Source organism: Tachypleus tridentatus, chromosome 13, assembly GCF_004210375.1.
Source record: "Tachypleus tridentatus isolate NWPU-2018 chromosome 13, ASM421037v1, whole genome shotgun sequence".
Classification (NCBI taxonomy): domain Eukaryota; kingdom Metazoa; phylum Arthropoda; class Merostomata; order Xiphosura; family Limulidae; genus Tachypleus; species Tachypleus tridentatus.
In genome coordinates, this window is record NC_134837.1 from 122,711,295 (window position 1) to 122,737,827 (window position 26,533).

Below are 26,533 nucleotides of genomic sequence, written 5' to 3' on the forward strand. Positions count from 1 at the left end.
TTTAAACATATTACTGTTATCACTAAGTGTTAGTTTATCTAACAATGTATGAACAGGATTTTAAACGTATTACTGTTATCACTAAGTGTTAGTTTATTTAACAATGTATGAACAGGATTTTAAACGTATTACTGTTATCACTAAGTGTTAGTTTATCTAATAATGTATGAACAGGATTTTAAACATATTACTGTTATCACTAAGTGTTAGTTTATCTAATAATGTACGAACAGGATTTTAAACGTATTACTGTTATCACTAAGTGTTAGTTTATCTAACAATGTATGAACAGGATTTTAAACATATTACTGTTATCACTAAGTGTTAGTTTATCTAATAATGTACGAACAGGATTTTAAACGTATTACTGTTATCACTAAGTGTTAGTTTATCTAATAATGTATGAACAGGATTTTAAACATATTACTGTTATCACTAAGTGTTAGTTTATCTAACAATGTATGAACAGGATTTTAAACATATTACTGTTATCACTAAGTGTTAGTTTATCTAATAATGTATGAACAGGATTTTAAACATATTACTGTTATTACTAAGTTTATCTAACAATGTATGAACGGGATTTTAAACATATTGTTGTTAACATTAAATGTTACACTACCTAACAACTTGTGAAAAGAACCTTAGAAATGTTATCGTTATCACTAAATGTTATGCTACATCATGATGCACAAACAGGAATTTAACCATTAAGTGTTATGTTACCTAACAAGGGGTAAGCAGGTCTTTAAACATGTTATCATCAAATATTGTATTACCTAACAATACTTGAATGCAACAATACTGATATTCTACTAGCTAATAAATGTGATTAAAACATTTCTACCAGAAACTCAAGAAAAAAAAGCATTATTTACCCAAGTGTTCGACTCCCTTTGGAGTGATCAGTAGTATTGACACTAAGTCTAGAAGTTAAACTAGTTTCAGGTTCATTGCTTTTCATCTTTTCTCTTTCTAAGGTCACCACTTTTCCAGGATAAGAATTCCTTTTATCAGATCCAGTACCATTACCCATCAGCCACTGACTCCCTCTATATGGATGAGCATGAAGTTGCTTCTCATAGGAGCGAGATGGAGTCATATCTCCGTCAGAATACCTTCCTGTTCAAAAATATTCCACTATGTTAAATCCTGAGTAAATATAAAATTGAAACAGTCAACAGTTGTGTGATACATACTTGTTTTAGGCTGCCTCTTTGTAACAACACACAAACTTCAATTTCCTATCCTAATAGCAACCTACCTCCAGGTCTCCTGATCAACTGAATTATCTGCCTTAAGTGTAGGGGAGGTACGTCTTCTAGGTCAATAGTCAAGTTATTGTTTCTTTGGTACATAGATGGAGTTGGGGGTAGTTGACGTTTCTTAGGAGAAAGAATTCCTGTAGGTGTTCCTCCTACTGAATGAGGTTGATACCTCGGAGCAACTTCTGAATTACTATAAATAGGTAATGAAGATCTAAACCAAAAACATACAAATCAAAATCACTCATAACAAACACACACACACACATATATATATATATATATATGGGTAAAGAAAATCTAACCCAAAAACGTTCTGACTGAATGGTATTATGTGATAAACTGTGCATCTTGATAAAACTCAGGTACTGAAAAAATACACCGTGTCCATATGTCTGGTGCTTAACATGTTGGCTCCCAAACCTATTTTGCTGATACTTTCCACTAGTCATTTTACAATTACCTTTTCTTAGGAAGAGTGTATATGTAGCCATTGTGTCCCAGCCAATAAGCAACTCTTTAAAGATAAAATAAAATACTACTTGCAACTCACCTGTGGGTTGTGTATGTCTTACTGGAAGACTATCACGACCCAACAGTTGGTCATGTGGAAGCCAACGTGTTAAAAACACAATTTAGTTATAGTTTCTGGCGTGGAAAAAATGGCTGGCTACAACACAGTTCGGTGTGAGGAAACATACAATGTGGCTATATATACTCACGTGACAAAACAAAGTTTGGTGATACAATTTGATGTGATTAAACAGTTTCTTTTTTCTGTTTAGTGTGAAAAAACACACAGAATGAGATAGTTACAAAAAACATCCTGGCTATAATGTATAGTGTGAGAAGATGTATTTTCTGATGTGAGAAAACACAAAGTCTGGCTATACTCTCAGATGTGAAAAAGCAATTTCTCTGTTATGTATAGTGTGAGAAAACATGATAAGACTACACAGTTTGGTAGAAAAAAGATCTGGTTATAACTAATATAGGGTGGGAAAATTATACAATTTGACTTCATTATCTGTTGATGGTAAACAGCCTGGTGTGGAAAAATGTCTATTTATAAACTGGTGCTGGAAAAATACACAGACTTGCTATGCTGTCCAGTGCAAGAAACACACTCTGGCTACACCATCTGATATGAGAAAATTCAAAGGATCTTTACGTTCTGATACTTCATCAAATCAGAAACATTCTCACATTTCATTTGGTGTGCTTACTTCAGTGTACGGCTCTAATCCAATAAAACAGTTATTACAGGAGTTACTGTTTTTACTTGATGCGTTGTAATATTAGTAATGACTAAATCAGTGTCATACTTTAACTTAGAGCAGTGGTTCCCAACCAGGGGTGTGAGATAGCGTTCCAGGGGGGCGAGATAACATTTGTTTTGGCCACCTTCACCTTTATTCTTAAATAAATAATTACTGTGAGGGGTGCGAGAACATATTAAAATTTTTTAGGGGTGCGAAGCATAAAAAAGGTTGGGAACCACTGGTTTAGAGTAACAAAAATTTAATAAGAATATTACTGACTTTTACTGACGAATTATGAATGGTAGTAATACACATTTTGTCAATGTTGTTATGTAATAAGACATCATGAAAACATTCTATCTACACTGTAACATAGCGATTTATTATGAAAATCTTCTTCTACAAACAAAAGGCATATTTCTGTCAAACTGATGAGATGAAGTAACAGCTCTATTAACATAAAAACTGTTACTGACTACATAGCATCGTCTCTAGAACTTTCGAAATAGTGACAAAAATATTTCTCAGTATTTGTGTGCATGTGTGTGTTTTTTCACAGTAAAACCAATTCAACATCTCTGTTGTATCCAGGAAGGGAAACTGAATATCTGGTTTTAGCATTGTATATTTATAGACTTATCACTGGTAGGGGCATTTTGTTCTGTAAAGTATACTTTAATGAAGTATATACCTTAAGAATGATAAATACAAAATAGGAATTAGTTACAGAAATTCTCCATTAATTAAGTAAGACTTACATATCCGTTTTTCTTTTTCTACAATAGTAACAATATAATTAAATGTTTAATTACACCTTAAATGTGAGCTACAGCTTTTAATGTACAACATCAGGGTCTAACAAAATGTTATTACTTTCACTAGTGACAAGATGATTGGTGTGACTGAATGGTAGGGAAAAATAAAACAAATTTGATTAACATCTATACATAATGTTTAATCAACTTCAATAAAACATTAATGCACAATTTTTTTTAGTTTATAACCATTAAAATATTTTTAAATAATGCATTATACTTTGGAGGAAGACTAGAAAGTAGACAGAAGAATAGAAATTGGAAAGTACACTGCACATAGACAAGATTCAAGTTTTTGGAAAGAAAGAGTGATAGAATCAACATTTTAAAACTACAAATTTGGTAACCTTCTAACAGGTGGAGATAGCGACCTTGAAGTATACTCTACTCCACGTTGTGATGGATGCTCTCTTCTGGTCGAATTAATGAAATCTTCAACTTTGAAAAATTTGTCTCCCTCTTGGTTGTACCTGGGCTCTTCCCCTTTAATTGATATTTGTAAAATCAGCTGAATAATAAATACACATTATTTTAAATGAACTACAAGGTTTTATATCTTCAAGTACTACAAAACTACTAACACTAGTCTATAAAACTTGCTACTTTGTATACAATAACAGAACTGTGTTGATAGCAAACTAAGTTTAGTAAACTTACTTCTTTCAATATGTTTTAAAGTCACTAGAGTTTAAAGAAATAAACATTATTAAGCATTATTTTCATGGCATGAAAATACATTAAAAAATCTGAGCACTAGTAGGCAAAAAACCCTACCTAATTCCTAGTTCATACCTGAAGAAGGAAAGTCTGTTTTCCAAGAACACTTGGGTTATCAGCTTTCTCATTTTCTAAACGTTAACTTAGTACTGTTCAGCAACTACTTTTACAGCAGTGTTTACAGTTTTATCAATCATTTCTCATTACTAAAATTAAAATATTTGTTTAAATCATGAAATAATACCAGTTTCTGACTGTTCTCTTTCTAATGGTGAGAGATCCTTCATGACCCATCTCTCCACAACATCGTTAAATTCTTCCCCTGCCACAGGAGGACTAGAACTACTTCCAAGTGAACTCAAGCTAATCCTGTCCAATCCTCCAACACTAGTTCTCTTTTCTGTCAACAAATAAGCTGTTATACGTCATTTCTTCCATGCGACATATATGATCCAATACATTAGTAATATTCTACTAAATCTAGTGTTATTTCTTTTGTTCAAATTAATTAAATATGGTAATAGACACATTAGATTTGTATTTCTAATTTAAAAAGCTTAATTCATATAGTATTTATAATCATAATTGTGGTTTAAAAAAAGTTCATTAATACATGAGTGGGGGTCAAAGTGTAAATATCATAACCTTCTACAGACTGCCATTCGTCATGGTATTATGTTACATATTTGATGTCAGAATTGTAAACTATTCATTTCACCCTACATTGCTAATTCAAAAGATAAAAATACATGAATAGTAGAAAGGCTGTACATATGCATTTCAGAGATTTGAACTAATATGCAAATTTTACAATGAGCACAAATACTATTCTTGCTCTGCATGAACCAGACAGACATTACCAGTTTTCAGATGCATCTTTATTATAAATAATTTTTGTAACTCATTGACTTTTTTTGTGTCCAACAGACCTGTACGTCTCACTAAGAGCTGGCCTCATGTTGTATAGATACAGGTACTGAACTTAAGTTAAAGAATAATGCCTGCAGCTTAAAAAAGCTTGTGTACTTTACATTATGAATGAGCTTCACTTTTTAACAGAATAAAGACTTTGGTATGACGTTAGGTTAGTAATCTGCTGTTATTTTGATGTTATTGACAACAGATACAAACCAAGGTAGAGTTATTTCAAATTACCTCATGAAGACGTTACATATATACAAAGTGTAAGATAAAGTAGATATTTCTCTTATGATGAAAGTATATATATATATATATAGAAACTGTATGGTAAAGGGGGGATTCTCTCATGAGGAACATTACGTAAACTGTATGATAAAGATGGGATTCCTTCATGAGTTATATTACATAAAATTATGATAAAGAGGAGATTCTCTCATAAGGAATGTTAACATTTTTTTACACTTTAACTGTGTTTTTGATAGAAACTATACTTCCTCTCTCACAAAGCTGTCTTAATTCTTATTTGCCCTCTAAGCACTGCTAAAAAACGTTTTTGCCACTAGCACACCAGTCTTTACACTTCAACAGTTTTGTACACACCATTTCTGACTACGTGACTACTCTCCACCAATAGTACTGCACCATCTGTGCTGGTGGAGCTAGCCTCCTCTGCTATTCCCACTTGATCCTCACTTTCTCAATTGGCACAAGATTGTTTGGATGTGCATTTTTTCACTTGTAACTGCTGTTTATGAACATGCTTCTTTGCCATTTCACTTTCTTTTCCATTTATTTTTGTTACCAAACTAAAAGAAATCATATAAACTTGTGATAACCGTAAGTGATAACTTCCCAGGAATTAGTTCAACTTCATCTGCCAAGGAGGTACAGAGCTTAATACACAGGCAGTTGGATTTATATATCTGGACAGCAATATCTTATTTTAATTTTACAATATTTATGAGAAAGAATATAAATAAAAGAGTAAACATTTCAGACTCTCTTTTCCTGATACTTTCCACCTGTTGCCGTGTCTCCAGGAGTTCTTTGGTAAAGAACTGTTCTTCTTCCCAGAGGTTCTATGGCACATTTTTCAACATGCACACATCATACCAGGTTGATTCAGACACCCTACTGTTAGCTTTGCTCTTATCATGGAAGAATTATGTACTTCCTGTCATAAGTGCTCAGCCATTTGATATTTAATATCATTTGCCAACTAAGTTACTTTAGGTTAATTATAAATGATATGTTGATTGTTACTTTATATTTTCAGTAAGTTTAATTGTTTTTTACATTCATTATGATTACAAACTCCATAGACTTGGTAAAGTTCATGGTTTTGCTAGTTCTTTATTAATAAGTACTTTATCTGGGTGTGTTTAGATTGTAAGTTACATATCATTACTACTAGTAACATTTAATTCATTGTCCTATTTGAGCAATTTTTTTTCTTGTTATTGTGCACCTCATTATCACCATTTTCAACAGCATAGGACTTCATTAAGTGTCCTTTGTCATCTAGGTTAACTTAGCAGAATTGCAAAGTAGTTATTGTTTAATCATATGTTTTCAAGATAATTTTCAATGGCTTACACTTTCATTATTATTACATTCTTTGTGGACTAGATACATTTAGATGGTTTTTCCATTTAATATTTATAAGCACCTCGTTAACTAGGTATCTTCAGGTAGTTTGAACCTAACATATTCTTACTGCTAGTAACATATAATCATTGTTCTATTTGAATAATATTTTTCTTTTGTCATTGTTAACTGCTTTCTTGTCTCTATTTTTATCAGTGTAGGACATAATTCAGTTTCCTTTGTCACCTAGGTTACTTTTGATGACTGGTAACTTAAGTAATGTTTGTTAATGTGTTCTCTAGGTAATTTTTATAGGTAATCACATTTGTTATTGTTACATACTTGTGGACTACGTAAATTTCAATGGTTTGTCCATTTAATATTTATCAGTCCTTTGTTAACTGAATAGTGTAACTGTGTGTCTTAACATACTAATTTTTTCTCAGTGTTGGACTTGAAATATTTGCTTTGTTACATCACTGACAGGTTCATTTATTTATTGTTTGTAGGGCTGAGTTGGACTTTGGCTTCTTTTCTTGCATTTTTGATCCAAGAAACCTCAATTTCGTCTAATAATCTACAATTCTGTGTTCCTCCAAGAAATGCCCATTTCTTCAATAATTATTTATTGCTTTAAGATGAGTTTTTTTAGCTCAGGGCCCTACTATTTGGATTAATCCTGGCTCTCAAATTGGAAGTGAGCAGTTTAAATGTCCCTAAGCTTTTCTTAAAGCTCGAGACATTTGATCTTTCTGGTGATGTTGGCTTTTTTGGAAGCACTAATTACCATATGTCAGGCTCATATGAGTTCCCTTCAATGGATACCCTTTGGTCAGTGGAATTTCTTCCTGGATCCCTGGCTTTTTAGTTAGACAGTATCTGGACCATGGAGGAAGTGCTGCTAACTCCACCTCATCCAGATTCACTTCTGTTCATGTCATAATCTTTAAAGGGTTAGGTTTTTACCTCTATTCCAGGATGATTTCCAGTCTCTGGTCACTCAAGGAGTCTTCTTTCCATATCGCATTTCTCGAGCCTTTTGTAGTTCACAGAGATTTTTCCTACTTCTTTCACTCTTACAGGAGATGGTGGTTGTAGTACATTCTGTCATCTTTACATTGGTCACTTATATCACTAAGTTAGGGGGGTACCAATTCTAAATCTCTGTGCTTTCAGATCCTGGGTTTCCTTTCTGGGCCCACAGTCATTAAATTATTGTCTTTGTTTAGCTTTTTTCCTGGCTCCCCAAATTTAGTGAGTGATCAATTATCTTCTCCCAACAATATTTTCCTTGAGACATATCTCCTCATTCCACATATGTCACCACTCTCTGTCTTCACACACTGATCTTTCTCAGGTCCATTGTCTCAGTTCAGGGACTATCCCCAAGTGTTACTTATTTCCTTTCCCAATTCATTAGACCTTCTTTCATGTCCATTTACCATGGATAATCTTGTACCTTCTGACTTTGGTATATTATGTCCTTTCCACTTTTCTATTCTTCATCTTTCCCTATTCTTCTTCCGTTATTTAACAAAGGAACTCGATAGCAAGTTATGAACAACCTCCTTCAGTTTTTCCAGTTTTCATATGGCTTTTGCCCTTCTTATTTCTTACCTTCCTTTCCCATTCCTTAGAATTACTATTAGGTTCTCAAAGTTGTCAATTACGTTTCTTTTCACTAGCCATTTAGACCACTGTCTTCTTGTTCCATCTTTATCCTCTCCGTTGGGACCCATTTCCTTCTCCTTGGTCACGATCAACTTTATTTAAATATTTATACCTTTAATATTACCTGCATCCTTTACCATTCCTCCTATGTCACCCTCTACCCTTCCTTCCTAGGATCTATTCTGCTATTTTAGATGGCTTGAATTCCCACTTAATCTCCAAGTTCTGATCCTGATTGATTTCCTGGGCCAGTTATCTTCTTAAAGAGATATAAGTTATGCACTACCTCATTTTGGAATGCACATTCTTGACCTTTCATTTCCTTGAACTTTTCAGTTTCTCATGCTCTGTCCCCTGCCACCAGTTGACATCCTTTGTAAGAAATTGTTCAGGCTGGAATGTGAACTATTCCTGATACCTTTGTTGTTAATTTATCTGTATGACCTGGCTGTATCTTCCTCTAGCAGGTATAGTTGACCTTCCACAGTAATTAAACATGCTACTTTGCCTTTGACTGTGGTAAATCTTATCACTTCCTTTCTTTTATGTTTTCTTTTCAGTTTCCCTAATTGTAACATCTACTTAACAGATCCCATTTTGTGGTGGGTGTTGCTTAGTCAGGTATGCTTTGCTTCAAATCCACACTAATTTAGAGTAACTATATAATGTTCACTGTAGAGATGGGGTGTTTCTGTAAGACTACTGGCTACTTACCCAGTGGTGTATACATGAAAGTATTCATATATAAAAACACACACACACACACACACACACATATTCTTGGTATCAATTGATTTCACTCTATGGTGGACTGTCACTCATGGACTTCATAAGTAAAGCAGAAATGGATTTCGGTCTATTATCCCTTCAGACCATTTGACTGCATAAATTGAAGTGGGTCTGATTTTCAAAATACAGAATTGCAAGCACTCATTACACAGTACTTAGTGTTGCATTCCTAAGGACTCCACACAGCACCTCCCTTTGATTCTAGTGGAGCACAGGAGTCCTTAACACTTCCAATTATTTGGGTAATGGATCATGAAATCTTCCTCTTGACTAAGATTTAATATTTGTTTCACAATACTCATGACTATCCATTCAGTGAGAACAGAGTGAAGCTGGTGAAGCTACTTCTAGACAAAATAACTTATTTAACTTATCACATGTTTTACCTGGATGTTTTGTCCATGTGGACCTCACTAGACAATGTCATTTCATCAACTGGTAAAAATGAAGAATATGTTTTGTCCATACAAAAATGAAGTGACCTTTATGGAGTTTCTCTTGGATTTTTTGGCTTGGGTGGGCCTCAATAGAACATCGACATTAATCAACTGTTGTCATCAACATGCTACTTGCCCTATTACTGGATGTTTTGGCCTGGGAGGACCACTCTAGACAATTTCATTAATCAACTTATGTCTTCAGGTATGGATTACATGGTCAACATGCTTTAGACACATGTTGTCATTCCATTTCATTCTAGTACAATATCAGCCACAATCTTATGGCAAATGGAACATACATCCTTAATAACATATGTCCCTTCCATCACTTTCCCACTGCTGAAAGCACTTCTTACTGCATTCATCTGTGCCTGATTTTCCATTCTGCCCATTTTGTGTTACCTTCCTGTTTCTTGGTGAAAGAACATATCTGTTCCAGAAGTAAAAAGGTACAGCACTGATGTGCTTTATTTTCATCTCATAGCATACCTGATCATTCTAAACAATTGCTTTCCACTTGGTTTGATAATTGCATGCCTAATCTAGTCCCTCCATCTTTGCAATGTGGGATTCTAGCTTCGCGTTAAGTAAGCTTGTTTTGGAAGTTAACATTTTCTTACTTTTAAGATGTATTTCTAACAAGTACTTACCTTTTCTAATGCAATATCCAACCTTCTTCCCCACTGCCTATGTTTTAATGTTAATACCTGTCAATTCTTAAAAGTGATGTTTAAGTAGGAATGGCAGAAGGAGCTAGCTGTGCCATTATAGAATGGGGAATAGTACTTTTAGTGAAAGGTCATCACATGATGTACATATACAGAAATAATGTATGGGGTGTAAAAACTTGTGTGTTGCTGGCAAAAGTATTTTTTGGTAATGCTTAGAGAGCAATTAAGAATCAAGATAACTTTTTATGAAAGGAGGCAAGACAGTTTTGGAAGTTACAAATACAAATAGTATGATAAATATGAGATTCTCTTATAAGGAATTCTATGTATACAAACCATATGATAAAGAGGGGATTCTCACATGAGGATTGCTAAATACACATTGAAGGAGAAAAGGAGGCTTATTACTAACCTCCCACAACAGTTCCGTCATCAAAGTCTGAGGTATCACCATCAGAGAGATGACTAGAGACATTAGAAAGTGGGGAAAGATGGTCAGCCAAGGTACTTGATCCTGTGTCTGTGTCAAGAAATATGGCCTGTTCTTTCTGCAAGAACAAAATACAGACTTTGAATACCTTCATTCATAAACTTTGTACTCATTAGTTATACAGCCATGTACATGGCTGTCAGGTCTACAACAAACACTGGGCTACAACTGTTGCTATGACATTTGTTATTACTGTTACTATGAGTTGGCTACAACTGTTGCTATGACACTGGCTATTACTACAAAACTGGATATAAACTGTTACTGTGGTACTGGCTATTACTGTTACTATGAACCTGGCTACAACTGTTATTGTGGTACTGGCTACAACTATTACTATGACACTGGCTACAACTGCCACTGTGGTACTGGCTACAACTGTTACTATGATATGCGAGAGCCTGTTTCAATTTCTAAACTACCTTACCACATTGGAAGTGCTTTGCACAAATTTCAAGATACACAATGACAAGTTATTCTTTGGATATAATTAAAGTCAGTACTTGAGTTGAGGCAGAATGAATCAGGACATTATTCCAGTTATTTTTTCATCAAATTGTTCCAGTTGTTAAACTACTTAAGCAGATTTGTGCAACATGGGACTGCTGTTCGCAAATTGGATATCAAACCTTGTTCATATTTTACACTTCAAGCACTGATAAAAGCAATCATTTTTTTTCTTTGTGTACTAAACCAAAATTCTCAGAGTTTTAAGCAATGTCCTTAAATATGAGTCTTATTAATGAGTTAATTGAAACTTAAACTGATTAAAATATTGCATCTTACGAGTCTAATTTGTCTAATGAAATGCAGAAAAGAAAGCTTGATGGGTGGAGAGATAGAAAAATGAACTTGTAAAAATAGATGAATATATATAGAGATAAATCAACAACTGAAGACAAGTAATGAAAATCCGAAGTATTCCAGACTGACCATTTGAACATTCACACTGTCCTCATGTCTGACCAAGGAGTACCAGTGACCTCTATTGTCCACAGTTATCAATGAAAGGTCAATCAAAACCTGTACATGATTAAATAAAAACTGAATATTAATATATTTTCTCAAGAACGGAAACATTTTAAGTATAACTCTCTACATTGATCTACATTGTTACAAGCTGATCATACCAAATGGCATTACAAATTAAATTATATGTGTATAATTTAACTCAAATAATAAGTGGCATGCATTACAGTTTACCTCATATATCATATAAAAAAAGCAAATGTAATTTCATGAAGGTAGAATATAATAAAATTTCCTCTTATTAGTACAGTCCACCACATGGACCTATGCAGTACATACTGCATTATATGTATGGTGCAGCAGCTAGGCCTTAACTTAAAGTAGAAATCAAACCAAGATATTTAACTTTCACATCTGATAGTTTCTTCGATTTTATTTTGCAAAACTATTCCAGGACTATGTGAACTAGCCGTTCATAACTTTGAAAGTGATCAACTAGAGGGAAAGTACATAGTCAACATTACTTCCCACCAACTCTTGTCAGACCAAACAATAGGATTTGACAATTACTCATACAATGCACCCATAGCCCTAAAGTGTGAAACTTGATTTTTAATTTTGAATGATACAATATGTAAATGACACAGCATCAGCTTAACAGTTCCACACATCAACAACTGAACCATACTCAGCCCCACTAAGTCTGAAAAGTGTGTGTTTTATATGTGTGATATACATTGCATGGATTTCTAATATCATTTGATGAGGACTATAAGAATAGCTGGTAAGTTTTAACACAGGACAAATACTGACTGCTTCATGTATTCATTAAAAACGTTGCTATATTCGTTATTGAATAAGCTTAGTGTTCTAAAGTTATAAAAATACAAAACAATTAACTGTTAGTAAAAATATATGTTTAGTTCAGACATCTAAGTAGTGTAGTCACTAAACCAAATTTATATTACCAGCTGGGAAGAAAAAATTACTTCTCACCTCTCCTAAAAAGTCATTAGCAACATAACAGTCATAATCCCACACACTAATCTCTAATGCCCTAGTTTTCAAGTCCAGCTGCCTCAAGGGGGAATAGACGAATGTTTGGTTCCATCTAGGCTCATTGGTATTAGACAGTGTCTTCGTTCTTCTCTTGCTTTTCTCACTGAACATACAAAGTTGGAAGAGAAGGAAACAGTGTAAAGAAAAAAGTTTGTTTGTTTTAGAATTTCTTTCAAGGCTACATAACAATATATGCACATAATTATTCCTAACTTTGAACTGATAAACTAAGAAGGAATGCAGTTTGTTCATAACACCATTAACCCTTGGGCTGCTCGTCTGACCGAATGATGTAATTTGACATTTACTACAGATCATGTCCATCTCCAACACTTAAAGGCCATTGAATAAAACTTTTCTGTTAATATTTAAACAGAATTATCCTATGGTTATTAGTCTTGCCAAACAAACAAGGTACATTTGACTTCCCTTCTGCCATCTATGAAACAGTTTTGTAAACACTAGTTATAGTGCAGTATTCACAAAAATAATATATTCATATATTCTCTGATAAATTAGTATAAAAAGAAATAATATAAGATAAAATAACCTATTTTTGAAGACTGTGCAATTGTAATAAGTTATAATTCAAGACGTTAAAGTTAACAGGAACATCCATACCTTTTGTCAGGAAGAAGAAACACTTTGGCATATGGGTTAGGCATAAGCTTACCCCTTCTGGTGGCTAACTCTGCAGCACAAATTATTGTTACAATGAGTTGTAAGGCCTGAGGGTTGTATGACAGCTTGAGCTGAAATAAATTACCATATAATGCCCTCGATGTTCTGCTTTCACAACTGATACAATACAAATTTACTCCATGAACAATATACTCATGAAAACTAAAACTAAGATGTATGGAATTATTTACCTCACAAACTACGTATGTGTATAAACTAAAACTAAAATGTATGAGATGACTTACTTCACAAACTTTATGCAAAAGTAAATTGAAACTCAGATGTAGGGGATAATTTATTTTACAAACTTTGCATTTTTTTCCCTATTTATTACATTTTTTAAAGAGCAATAGGTTAAAAGGAATAAATTATTAAATGGTGCATTTGTATGTCTGTCTGTGTGTGGCTGCTATACCTCCAATATGAAAGAACCTAGGAACCTGAAATTTTGCACCTACAGCAAGCAGACAGCGAATTTAAAATTGGATTGATACTTTTACTTTTATGATAAATTTTGTGCTCTTGGCTCTAGATTAGGTTATCTTACACTATGCCTTTACTTTTAAGCTTATTTATTGACTTTTTAAATCATTCACTACATTTAGAAGGTTTCAGAGCCTCCTTGAAACCCTGTTACTACAGTTGTAATGGACAAATTGTAATGTATTCCAAAATTCAAACAGAAAAGCTGCAATTCATTTACATAAACAAAAAGAAGCTTTGAGTTGAAGATTAGGTCCACCTGTGGGATGCTAAAGTAGGTTCAGAATACACAAGCTGGCATTGTTATCTACAATATATCAACATAACAACATAAGCAAAGCAGGGTAACTTTTACTAGTACATATATATAAATGTAAAATAAAAATTTTTTACAAACTATATACATTTGAAAACTAAAAGTACAATGTATGGTGTAATTTGCTCCATTTTAAAAAGATATTTTGCATTTTTTTCCCTATTTATTACATTTTTTAAAGAGCAATAGGTTAAAAGGAATAAAAGATGGTGGTACTTTACCTGTAATCTACTACCTATAACTGGTGAATGGGGCTGTACTCTTACAGTTTCAGGTGAACCTGGTGATGTCACCATCACACTTGGCCACCAGTCTTGTTGTATATTGTGCTTACTGACATCTGAAACAAATAAAATTTAACAGTTAGTAAAACAGATATCCTGTGATTTGGAATACAACAAGAAACCTTTCCATGGATGTGATAGGAGCCCCTAAAAACTTATTTGGTTATGAAAAAACACACACACAAAAAAACACAACAACAAACAAACAAGAACTACCCAAACTATCAAACAATGAAAGAAAAGCTATCAACTGAAATTAATTTTTAAAATTTACCTAATCTATCACATGGCCAGTTTTAAACAGAAACTTCTCAATCTATAAACTGGCAATATCCTTAAACAGAAAATACCCAAGTTACTAACTCATGATAACATTAAATAGAATCTACACAAAATAATGACTGATGACAGTTTTAAACACAAACTATCAAACTATTGACTGAAGACAAGTTTGATAAAAATTACCCATACAAAATAAAAATCTTAAATATAAATTATCAAAGTTATTCGCTGATAACAGTTCTATAAAGAAACTACCTAACCAAGGTATTGACTAATGACAGTTTTACATAGAAACTGTATGTAAACCCAAGCTGTTAATTTATTTTCTTTTACCATGTGTCATGTTCCAAATTGAACAAAAAATGTATCTTGGCTAATGAATGAATGGATATTTGTATTAAAATCCTCATCAATACCATAATAATTGGCCAGTTTAACCACCAATAACTAAAGACCAAAAAGAGTGAAATAGCAGCAACTGGTTCAGACATGAGCTGTGAATTATAACAAAAACTACTCAAGCTGTTGATTGAAGATACCGGGTATTGGAGAGTTGCACCTACTACAATACTAATGAATAAGAAAGATAAAATTCCACTGTCATTGCTATTCACTATTCATAGACCTTACAAATTCAGTTTTTAACCTTTTTCTTTACATGTTTGCTACTATACAGATACATGTATATACTTGTCATTATTCACATATACATTTTTTTTTAATGCTCACTGACTCAACACAATGAACAATCATAGTCTATAACCACATTGATCATATCCAGTGTCTAAAAATATAACACCATTATAGATACAGTTTGTTTTGTATACTGGCTGTAAGTAGTGTTTGTTAGTAAAATAATGACAGAAAATTAACATGAAACTATTAACTGGTTATTACCAAAAGACTCACCTTCTGAAGTGATGAAATCTTTATTCCCTTTGTCTATACATAAAAGTTTTTCTGTCCACTCAATATCACTGCAAAGAGTATTGTAAACCTTTGTTCACTTGTATTAGTGAGAGAAAAAATTTCCAAAAATTTTGTTTTATTAACAAAATTAATTTGAATAACATCATCAGATGTAACACAATAATGGCCAGGATTTCTTAAGTCTAATTTGATGGTACCATGCTAATTCTGGGGATATTCTCTCCGAGAACATACCTTACACAAATATATAACAATTTATAAATTATGGGTAATGGATAGAGTTTTCCAAACATATATAATATGTTGAGTTTGTGTTAAGTTCTTCCAGCAAATCAAGGAAATAAACAATGGTGAGCTGTTAAAAGTAATGTGTTAAAAAAATACTTTTAAAGCAATTATAAAAACATAAAAATTTTGAATATGACTCAAGCCTTTAACATGATTAATTTGTACAGAATTATGTTTTTGAAGCTTTATTATTGGCTGATTGTCCTATTGCTTTTTCACATACCATGGTGCAGTAATCATGCCTTTTCCTTTACAATTGCTTGTTTTCACAGCAATAATTACACATTTTTCAGTAAATAAAATTATTAGAGTCTAAAATTAGTTCAGGAAGTATATGATTTGATTTGATCCTATCCCAATCACAGGGTATCAAGAGATATTTTGGGTATGTCCATCTGAAGCTCACAATAAAATTAGTGTTTTAATCATGTGATCGCATTTATGCATATCAGTAGTGCAGATACTCAAATTATGACATTAAGCATAATACTTAACACATTTATTGTTATCAATAAGTGAAAGGGTACAAGCAAATTGCAATCCTCAATAAAAGTTACAGAGGGGAATATCTAGAATGCATAATGTTTTACCCATCATATTTAGTTTTCACCATGTGTAGATGATCAGGGTGGATTTGAAAAGTATTAGTCACAAATCAGTTCATTTATCTGCAAGAAATGTTATTGAGAATTGGATTAAATAACAGACCTGTATATATTAAACTGTATAATTCACATGCACTTCTTACTATGATACCATATTGTAATTAAGGTTTATGTTTACGATACGTAAAAGTAGTCTAATTCAAAATGACTATTCTCATAAGCCAGATATATCTGGATTTGTCATCGAAATGTAGAGAAAATCACATTACTTTCTGCACCTGTCTTTACTAATATACAGAGGTGACATGTATTTCAGTGACAGATTTCATACTTTTGTTGTTAGAATGGATTCTAAACAAACTTTGCAACTGAAATATTATCACAGAGAAAAGGCAGCACAATGGAAAAAAACTTTCTTACAGTTTGTTTGTTTTCCTTTTATTCTAGAAACAATATAATCTGGTAAAGTAGAACACACATGAAAAACAATAAAATATTCAAAGTTATTCAAACTCAAACAAAGATGAGAAAATATAACAGAATGTAGCCTGAGTGCTAGATGTTTGGTACAATGTTTTTCAGTAGTTTTATATTCAATAACTGTACAAATCATACTTACAGAAAAAGATTTTTAACCATTGTGCAGTTTAAAAATGGGCACTTAAGAAAGCCTGGCCCATAAACTGAAAAACTTACATTTATTGAAGCCTTTTAATACTGCACTTGAATGTATCATTGAAATGCTTCTTACCGTACGGGTCTACTCACTGTTAGCTCCACCTGGTGGTCTTCTCTTGAATCAGCAATTATTTCAAACACTTCTTCATAGGTTCTATTCTGCAAAGAGTGGCTACTCCACTCAAGTACTTCATCTCCTATAATAATAGGGAGAAGACAGCTAGTCAATACTACCCTCTGCAAACAAACAGTGGGACTGACTACAACATTACAAAGTCACGAGAGCTAAAAGAGCATCACATTTGGCAATGAGATTTAAACCCAGGACCTTAAGCATCAGGGCATGCTATAGTTTTCATAGAAAATGTCAACTAAACATAGCTAACATAGTTACAAAAAGAGAAGTATTACTACTTAAAAAAAAAAGACTAAATCAAGTTAAAATGTGTCTTATGGGGTGTTTTAGTTTAATTAACCTCATAACATATACTGTTTTGATCTCATTTGTTAAGCTGTAAGTTAATGTATTTTTTATACTTGAATGTAACAAGTTAAACTATCCCCAAGTACAACAAACACATTTTCCACCTGGCTGCAGATGTCCAACAGTGTCTGCTACACTCCCCATTTTCACTTTCTCCACCAAAGCACCAAGCTGACCTGATTCCAAACACCTACCACCAACCACCTTCAGACCCAAGACAGCAGCTGTGGAGGCACCACTTTCACCTTTCTTCACAGACTTCTTCAGAATCACATGACCAATCATTCTGGTCCCATCTGGTGATAACTTCCATCCAACTGAATGCTGTAAAAGTTAAAGATAAAATATTCAAACTCATCTTGTACAACTCAAAGCTAATTATGAATATTTTAAGCATTTCAGGCTAATGAGATGCTGCAGCCTCGTTCCCAGTGAAGAATACAAACATTTCTACCCTTTCGGTCCCTCTGGGCTGCCCTATGCACTAAAAAAACTGAAACCTGGCTCTTATCATTCAAATATTTATCAAGCTTTCCTTTAAACTCCCTTAAATTAACTGTATCCACCTAAACTGAAATCAAGCTATTCAAGAGGCAAACCATCCTGTTAGAAAAATAAAGTTATCTTAGCTGAAGATGATTTCTCTGCCAAAATGTATACTAATGTCACCTAGTTTTAAAATTCCCAAAATTAGATATGGAAAAAAAACACACTCTTGGATATCTTAACATATCCTCTTATGATAACACTTCCATCCAGGGTAACATTCTAGTAGTCATTCTCTGAAACCTTTCCAACAATTCGGTATCCTTTCTAATATAAGGAGAAAAAAACTTAAAGTACTCCTTTGTTGGCCTAATCAATGACTTATATAATGACATAATAACTTATTTAGACATATATTCAATATCTCTGTAGATGCAACCTAAAATCATATTTGTAATACCACTAGTAATAGAGCATTATTTAGATAGCTTATAAGACTGATCTAGTATTACACCACAATTCTTTTCTTTCACAATGCTGTTAAGGTTGTTCCTCTTTAATTTATACTTATAATTCAAATTATGATAATCCATATGTATTATCTTGCATTTATCATAATTAAAACCCACCTGACATTTATTTTCCAAACTCATTAAATGATCTAAATCCTTTTGTAAATCTGCAGCATCCTCTTCTCACAGCCAGAAACACTGAAGACCTTAATATCATTAGCAAATCTAAGTAATTTATTGATCATTCTTTGGTCTATGTATGCCATTGATGTAAATCAAAAAGAGCAAAAGTCCTAAGTCTGAGCCCTGAGGTACACCACTTGTGATATTAATCATTTGTTTAACTGAACTTCATTTACAACAACCCTCTGCTTTCTTCCATCCAGCCACTCTCCTTTTCAATTTGCTAACTTATACCTCACACCTATAGAGATATTTTACGAGCCTTTTGTGATTGTGACGATGAGAAACCCATCATCAAGTTAACAAAAGATGACCTATGAAGGTCGAAACATTGTTCTCTACTTTATTAGTAAAAGTGTTAATATCCATACCAGCCATCCTGAGATACAAGCCTTTAGTGTGCTTTCTGAAAATCCTGATACACCAAATCCATGCCAGCACCATGCAGTAAACTGTTTAAATATGGTCAAAAAGTTAGATGACAAGATTTTTTCTCTTGTTAAGTTATAATGACTATACAACAAAATTTTAAGTAGTACGTGCCTAACGTCCAATTGGATATTAAAATTACCATTTACTACATTCCTTGAATTTGAAAGTTTGTATATTATACTTGAAACATTTAAAATAACATTAATTACTGCTTTTCAAGTTACTGATTTGTAAGGCATCAGTATTGTTCCAATGTGGCATAAATATTAGATTAGTAATGCTTTAAACTTAAAAACTAACTGTATGAGTTGTGACCTTTCAAGTATTTAAAATACTAATTAACTTTCACACCCAGCCATACGAGACAACAAAGAGGTGAACAACTCCAACTACCATCCAGAAAGGGAAAGAAAAACATTAACCCTCATGAATAACAATAGGGTAAAATACCAACAAATATCCAAAGCAAAAGAGAACAATATCAACATTTAAAAGCAGAGATCACAGAATGTCAACAATCACCAAGGAGGTGGAATAAAACTAACCAACATCCAAAAAGAGGAGTAATAATACCAACTACATCCATAAACAGAAATAAATATATACAGAAACAGATTGAACAATACCAATCACAAACAAATAATATAACCACCACCTAGAAATACATGTAACAATCTTCCATAAAGAATTATGCATGTAAGAATACCAATTGGTACCTGGGAAAGGACAGAACAGCATCAACCAAAAAGAGGTGGAACAATTTTAGTCATCATCAAAGAATACTAATAATGACCCATAAAAAAACATCACTCAATCATGACTCTTCTACATGATAAGCCAACTTGAATTTTCTACTTTCTACTCCATTTTGATTCCTTTAGGTAATACTTCATCTTGACTTGTCCTCAAAATTATTCACCTTGACTCTCTCACACCATACTCCATCTGAAGCCTTCAAAATTATTCGTCTTGACTCTTCTACATGGTAATTCATTTTGCATTTTCCAATAATACTTAATTTCAGTTCTCTAACATCATACACCTATTTACCAAATTTCACTTTATTTACAAACATAACTAGGCCCTAATTTAGGGTAGATCTTTTATTAAAAAGGGACATTTTAATATATTAGTGTAACAATGGAGCTTATGATGCATACGTCCAACATTCGGATCTCAGAAATTAGCACACAAGTCAAAACTGTGCAATATTTTTATATCTAGGCAGTATTTTGATATCTGGACAATAAATAAAGCAAATAAAGTTTCCACAAAATGATGCGTTTCAGTTTCAACCAATAAAAATTACAAAAAAGGGGTAAGTTTCAAATATGAAACAATAAAAAATTAATGTAAAAACATCTGTTTTTCTTTTGTGAAGGGCCCGGCATGGCCAAACGTGTTAAGGCTCGTAATCTGAGGGTCGCGGGTTCGCATCCCCGTTGCGCCAAACATGCTCGCCCTTTCAGCCGTGGGGGCGTTATAATGTTACAGTCAATCCCACTATTCGTTGGTAAAAGAGTAGCCCAAGAATAAGCGGTGGGTGGTGATGACTAGCTGCCTTCCCTATAGTCTTACACTGCTAAATTAGGGACGGCTAGCACAGATAGCCCTCAAGTAACTTTGTGCAAAATTCAAAAACAAACAAACAATCTTTTGTGAAAATCTCATGAGTGTTGCAAAGCAAAGCACTTTCATTGAAAGTGCATCTACAATAAAATACTTCAATAAAATCTACTCTGTCACGTAATGCTGGGAAGACATCTTGTTTTTACACTAAAATTTCGATAGTCCTTTTTCGTATGGATGGTAAACATTGAATATTAAGTATGAGTAAAACTATCAAACAATTCCAGAAGAGGCTGCAGGCCTAACAGCCTTCCGCAAGAACTAGCGGTTATACCTGCCCAGAGGACGGGTAGTTTTGCTAATTAGTGTAACAATTACGCTTAATATTCTGTTGATAGTAATACTTGGCAGATCAAGTTTTGTAACTGGTAATTATCATCCATCACACAAACTTAAGAGCTTGGGTAGAGTTGTTAATGCTATGTTAACAACTGATATTCCAGAGCTGACCTAGCATTCGATTTGATTTGTTCACTATTGTGAAAACAAAGTATTTTGACGCACTCATTTATTAATGCTCTGGACGTGCTGTTGTCATGCAGGCTAATATGGACAAATACGTACTTTATTGTTATCCTCGTTTAAGGTGGCGCTGCTGCCGGTGTCAATTCCAGAATCTTTCATCTGCTGTTCATCCCAAAGTTCTTCACAATTTTGTCGAGAGGTGACATTTTCGCAATTAAAACATACTGTTTTTTTTAGGTCTGCTTCATTATAGATATCTTGGTCGTTATAGTAACAACTGGGTTCTCTTTGTTTCGTATTGTTCTTTCTTGATGTTTGCTGTAGCTCTGAGTGCTGAGTTTTGTATCGGGAGTGAGATCGGACGCCTATTGGATAAAAGGTGAAAAGAAAAACAAAGCTTAAAAAAGGATAACAAAGAAAAGTGATTATTTAAATTCTAAATCACATTAACACGACATTATGATATCAAGAAGGAGTGATTTGTCCCGAAAAATAAAATAAATGCAAATAGAGAAGTTAACTTTAAAAGAAAGATTTATTTAATGATCGCTTTAATAAAGACTACGAGGCATACCTCTTTTTCTTTAGTTTCGTCGTCCCATCAACTAGTTGGTTTGTTTTTGCCAAAATTAAACTATGTAATTTGAAAAAGAAACATAGATGATCGATTCCGCATGTGGGAAGCACACATTAGCGCAAAAAAGTAAAAAAATAATTAACCCATTTTTAATCCAAAAAAATTATTTTTAACCAATCAGATAGAATGTATCAATACTCTCGTCGTGTTGCACTTTTTTGACCAATCACAGACTGTGTTCTGAAAACATGCGAGGATAACAAAACTTTGTAATTATTGATATTTACGATTAGCATAAAATTAAATACTTCATTCATATACAAGGATGTTCAGCTGAAATCAAACCCTTTGAAGAACAAACTTAGCGAAAATTCCTAAGAAGCGTATATGCGTGGCAAGACTTGACCAACCATCAAGCTGAAATTCCAAGGAATTTCAGAGAAAAAATTAAAAGTTGATCCTGAAATGAACAATGATAAATTTAACGTTAGGCTTAACATATGCATATCTTGCGTTAGCGGTGAAGGTACCATAAGCAATGCTACCAATACTTTACTGATAATTTTAAACAGAAGCTTTTAAGGCGAAAACGTGAAAAGAAAGAAAAAACCGAAGGTAAGTTGGAATTGATTAAAACACTAAATTTAACATTACCTTTTGTAACACATTTTATCACTGTTTACAGGCCTGGCCTGGTCTTCTCGCCAAGACTACAATACGAATTTGTAGTCCAGACCTTAGGCTAGCCTCAACTATGAAGTACTGCTGTACAGTAAACTATGCGGAATTAACTGGTGTTAATTTGAAACTGAACATGACATAGATTGTTCATTTTACTATAAATTTATATTTAAAAATAAAAAATATTAGGTTTGAATACTTCATCTAACCAAGCTCTTTGGAACTCTAAAAAAAGAAGACATGCCGTATTAGCTTTTAAGGCAGAAACCTTTGAAGAAGAGGTAGGCTTCAAGGGTATGTGCATAATGGAAAAGTAACTTAAGTTTTTGTGAAATCCATTGTATTAGGTCTTTAAGATTAATGTAAAGGAAACCAGGTGGTGAAGGCCTAGATGGGGATGATGTTCTATTAATCTCTCCCCCATTAACATTATACCATTCTCCTCAGTCGTCATGTGTTGCACTGGACAGGGTTATATAAAAATTGGCCAAATGTGTATATTATGCTTCAGGGATTCGTTATTTGTTGCGTTCATCAGTGAACAAAAAGCAGCTGGTTATGCAGTTCTATTTCCTTCATAAGTTTGCAAAACAAATAAAAACAAACTTCAGTTACATACTCCAAACATAATTTGAAGATCCAAATAGTTTTCAATATTCACCTTAGTTAACAACCAAGAGATTGTTTTAGTAAAAGAATAAGAAGACAGGAAGTAGTACCGTTTGGTCTCTCATTTCAAAAAATTGGACACTAATATCAAAATGTCTAGACTGGTAGCATTGCTTTGTGTGTGTGTTTGGGGGCTTGTTAAGGGGTAGGCCAAGAATATTTGGGGGTACTGCCCCTTAAAAACCCTTTATGGAGGCCATTAGTGATAAATTGACCTTTGCCTAATGACTTTCATGGAGAAGGTTTATAGATTTTATTTTTGTAACAAAAAAACTACAAAAAAATAACTTGTTGAAAAGTGCCCGTTATAATTATTTCAACAGTAGTGCATTAAGAGGGCGTTAATACTTCACTGTAGGGAAAGAAATGTAGGCAGAATTGATACTTATCTGTTCATCAACAGAGATAACACAATATTAAATTCTCACTAAGAATAAGCAGAGGCACCTCCCCCTTCTCCAATCCCATGCTTTCAGCTACCTTGATTGAGCCAAGGCCCCTCTTTATGCTGCGTTCTTTTGGGGTAATATGATGTAAAGAGTGATATTACCCAAAGTAAAAGTAATGTGAATAATATAGGACTCACATTTGCTCCAGCCCTCTCCCTAACCCAACCGTTTTCTGTACCTTTTTCCTGAATATATTTAAAGCCATGCAGTAACACAAATGAGACAGTATTAGTCAGTTTGTTACGAAGCAATAAGCCCTTTATCATATTTCATTCTGCATTAAGTTTAATACTGTATTGTGCATAAGCCCTACAATAACCCATGACAGGCTGTTTGTTCAATTTGTTTAAAATATTGTTGGATTCACAAGACTATTTTGTGTAAGCGTTATTATTTAGTTTATTTTATGACTTAATATTTAATAATTGTTTAGTTTTCGTGACAGGAGTATTGAAAACTGATTACTTTAAAATTGTTGGGTGAGTCAAATTTCGTTACGTAACTTCGTACGATTCGTAGGCTGTTTACAATTACATTGTTGTCTGAGCTTTACTAATATTGTTGACGACACGTTACTCAAACCTTCGGTATTTTTCTCGTTACCTCAACTGAGTATTGTCAAATCATTTTTTTCCCACAGTTTGTAGAATATTCCAGGTCTCGGGGAACAGTCTATAAATATAGGCGACCAAGCGAGTGCAAGTCAAGTGAAGTGAAAGTAAAGTTCAGTAAGAAAGTTATAAAACATGAAGTTAGCTGGCGTGTGAGTGATAACCCTTAACGGGTGGTATTCCGAAGTTTCATAGTCTAACAGAGATAAAGCAAATAATCTGTCTTGTCAAAAGGTGTTCTGAAGTAACTGACCCTGTCTGCGTGGATATTGGCAAAAGGAGACAACTATTTAAAGTGGTAAACCTCCAGGTAGCGTTAGTGAATTTATCGCAGATTGTATAGAATATGTGTGTGTTTTCTTATAGCAAAGCCACATCGGGCTGTCTGCTGAGCACACTAAGGGGAATCGAACCCCTGATTTGAGCATTGTAAATCTGTAGACTTACCGCTATACTAGCGGGGGGCGAATGTATAGTAACGAACAAAAGAGAAAAATAATTCATCTTGTCAATTGTATTCTTAAGTAATTGAATCAGCTTGTGTAGACTTTTGACAAGAGAAGTGAATTATTTAGTTTTAGTCGTGACTGTGATATCTTATAGTGTAAATAATTTTTGTACATACTTTTGACTTGGTTTGAATATATATTAAAATAAATGGATTGTGTGCTGTCCGTTTATTGTTCGAATTTATTAAGACACCTATTGTAGAAGAATCCCAGCATACTGTCTTACATATACTAAAACTTTGACAACAGTTGAACGTGTGATTGGCAGAATTCTTTGAAAGAGATACTTTGTCCACATTATGTGCGAATTTCACAACCTCTCCCCATTTGAGATGGTCCACGAAAATCAAGATTTGGAGCCTTTTTGGTTGTTTGTCCTAGAGCCTAATAAGAATGTTCCTTTCAATGACAAAAATATTTAATTTCTTAGAAGATATTCACATAAATGTAATAATATTTGAATCTGTTAAAACGTTTTTGCACAATAATGTATTCACTGGTATCTTGAAGTCTGAATCTGATGAATCATATTCGGTATGTATTCACTGGTATCTAGTAGTCTAAATCTGATTAAACATTTCGTGCACAGTATGGATTCACTAGTATCTAGTGATTTGAATCTGATGACGCATTTCGTTCATAGTATATATTCACTAGTATATAGTGGTCTGAATTTGATGGCGCGTTTCGTGCACAGTATATATTTACTAGTGTATAATCATTTCAGAACCTAATGATAGCATTTTGAGTTTGATATATATCTATATCAGATTTTTTCTTTCGGGCATCACATCTTCGCTGAAACTTTGGGAAGATTAAACGTAGATTTGAGAACGATTGTATAAAATGTTTAAACATATATTTCTGGGAAATAAGCCTTAGAATAAACACAATAGGTTTGAGAGCGACTTTACATAGAAGAACAACGTTGTTCGCTCTGTTGTGTAAACATTTAAACATATCATTGACAATAGGTTTGCAGTAAATATGCTTATCTATCTTATCTATCATACAATCGTATCTTAGTCCAGCATATTTTCTTAAGGTAAACAAATAAACTACGTGAAATAGTCTCAAAATAACAATATTTAGTTTAAAACAACTTTTTTGATGAAGAGAAGCAGTGATGGAGCGTGCTATTTATCCCAGTAGAGGGCGCCAGTAACGATGCGATCCTTGTCTATAGTCATATACCCCAATTTTTATATTCTTTATGTTATTTATCTCGCCATGTTGTCGTTATTTCTGTTTGCTTCATAAGTATAATATCTCAAAAATGTCTCAAACATTTTGTGATGTGATTGGATGTTTTAAGAGAGGTGGGTAATCGTGGCCTACAAATCTGGGATTGTTTAGAAAGTGGCTTCGTACATTCCAGCGAAAACCAAAGAAAGGAGTTGTTGTTTGTCATCAGCACTTCGTATCTGTAACTCGCTGTGGTCGGCCTGTGCTTAATCAAGTTTTCAATAATTCTGCTTTTCATATAGAAATTTGTCAAAAATTCTCATTTTATAAACTTTTTTATAATCAGAAAAGTTTTGAAAATTTAATTTCAAAATATACTCCCTCCCACCACGTTCCAATTAACTGAAGTTAAGTCTGTAAAATTAATTTTATAGGCTTATGTAATGAATTATACTCGA

At 33.3% G+C, this 26,533-nt stretch overlaps 1 protein-coding gene across 9 annotated transcripts in view; it reads right to left on the reverse strand.

Moving 5' to 3' along the window:
- Nucleotides 1-26,533, reverse strand: part of LOC143237523 (regulating synaptic membrane exocytosis protein 2-like) — a 66,706-nt gene that overhangs the window by 21,447 nt on the left and 18,726 nt on the right. For 3 of the 9 annotated variants that reach the window (XM_076476885.1, XM_076476881.1, XM_076476890.1), the window contains exons 4-16: nt 21,494-21,759; nt 17,792-18,011; nt 17,277-17,400; nt 15,612-15,679; nt 14,358-14,476; nt 13,278-13,408; nt 12,594-12,759; nt 11,562-11,651; nt 10,551-10,686; nt 4,304-4,474; nt 3,690-3,825; nt 1,265-1,479; nt 879-1,122 (exon numbers count right to left, since the gene is read on the reverse strand). In XM_076476885.1, coding sequence (XP_076333000.1) covers nt 879-1,122; nt 1,265-1,479; nt 3,690-3,825; nt 4,304-4,474; nt 10,551-10,686; nt 11,562-11,651; nt 12,594-12,759; nt 13,278-13,408; nt 14,358-14,476; nt 15,612-15,679; nt 17,277-17,400; nt 17,792-18,011; nt 21,494-21,759 — 2,086 coding nt within the window. The remainder of the gene's footprint in view (nt 1-878; nt 1,123-1,264; nt 1,480-3,689; nt 3,826-4,303; nt 4,475-10,550; nt 10,687-11,561; nt 11,652-12,593; nt 12,760-13,277; nt 13,409-14,357; nt 14,477-15,611; nt 15,680-17,276; nt 17,401-17,791; nt 18,012-21,493; nt 21,760-26,533) is intronic. The other 6 variants (XM_076476889.1, XM_076476882.1, XM_076476888.1 and 3 more) reach the window with 6 other exon arrangements.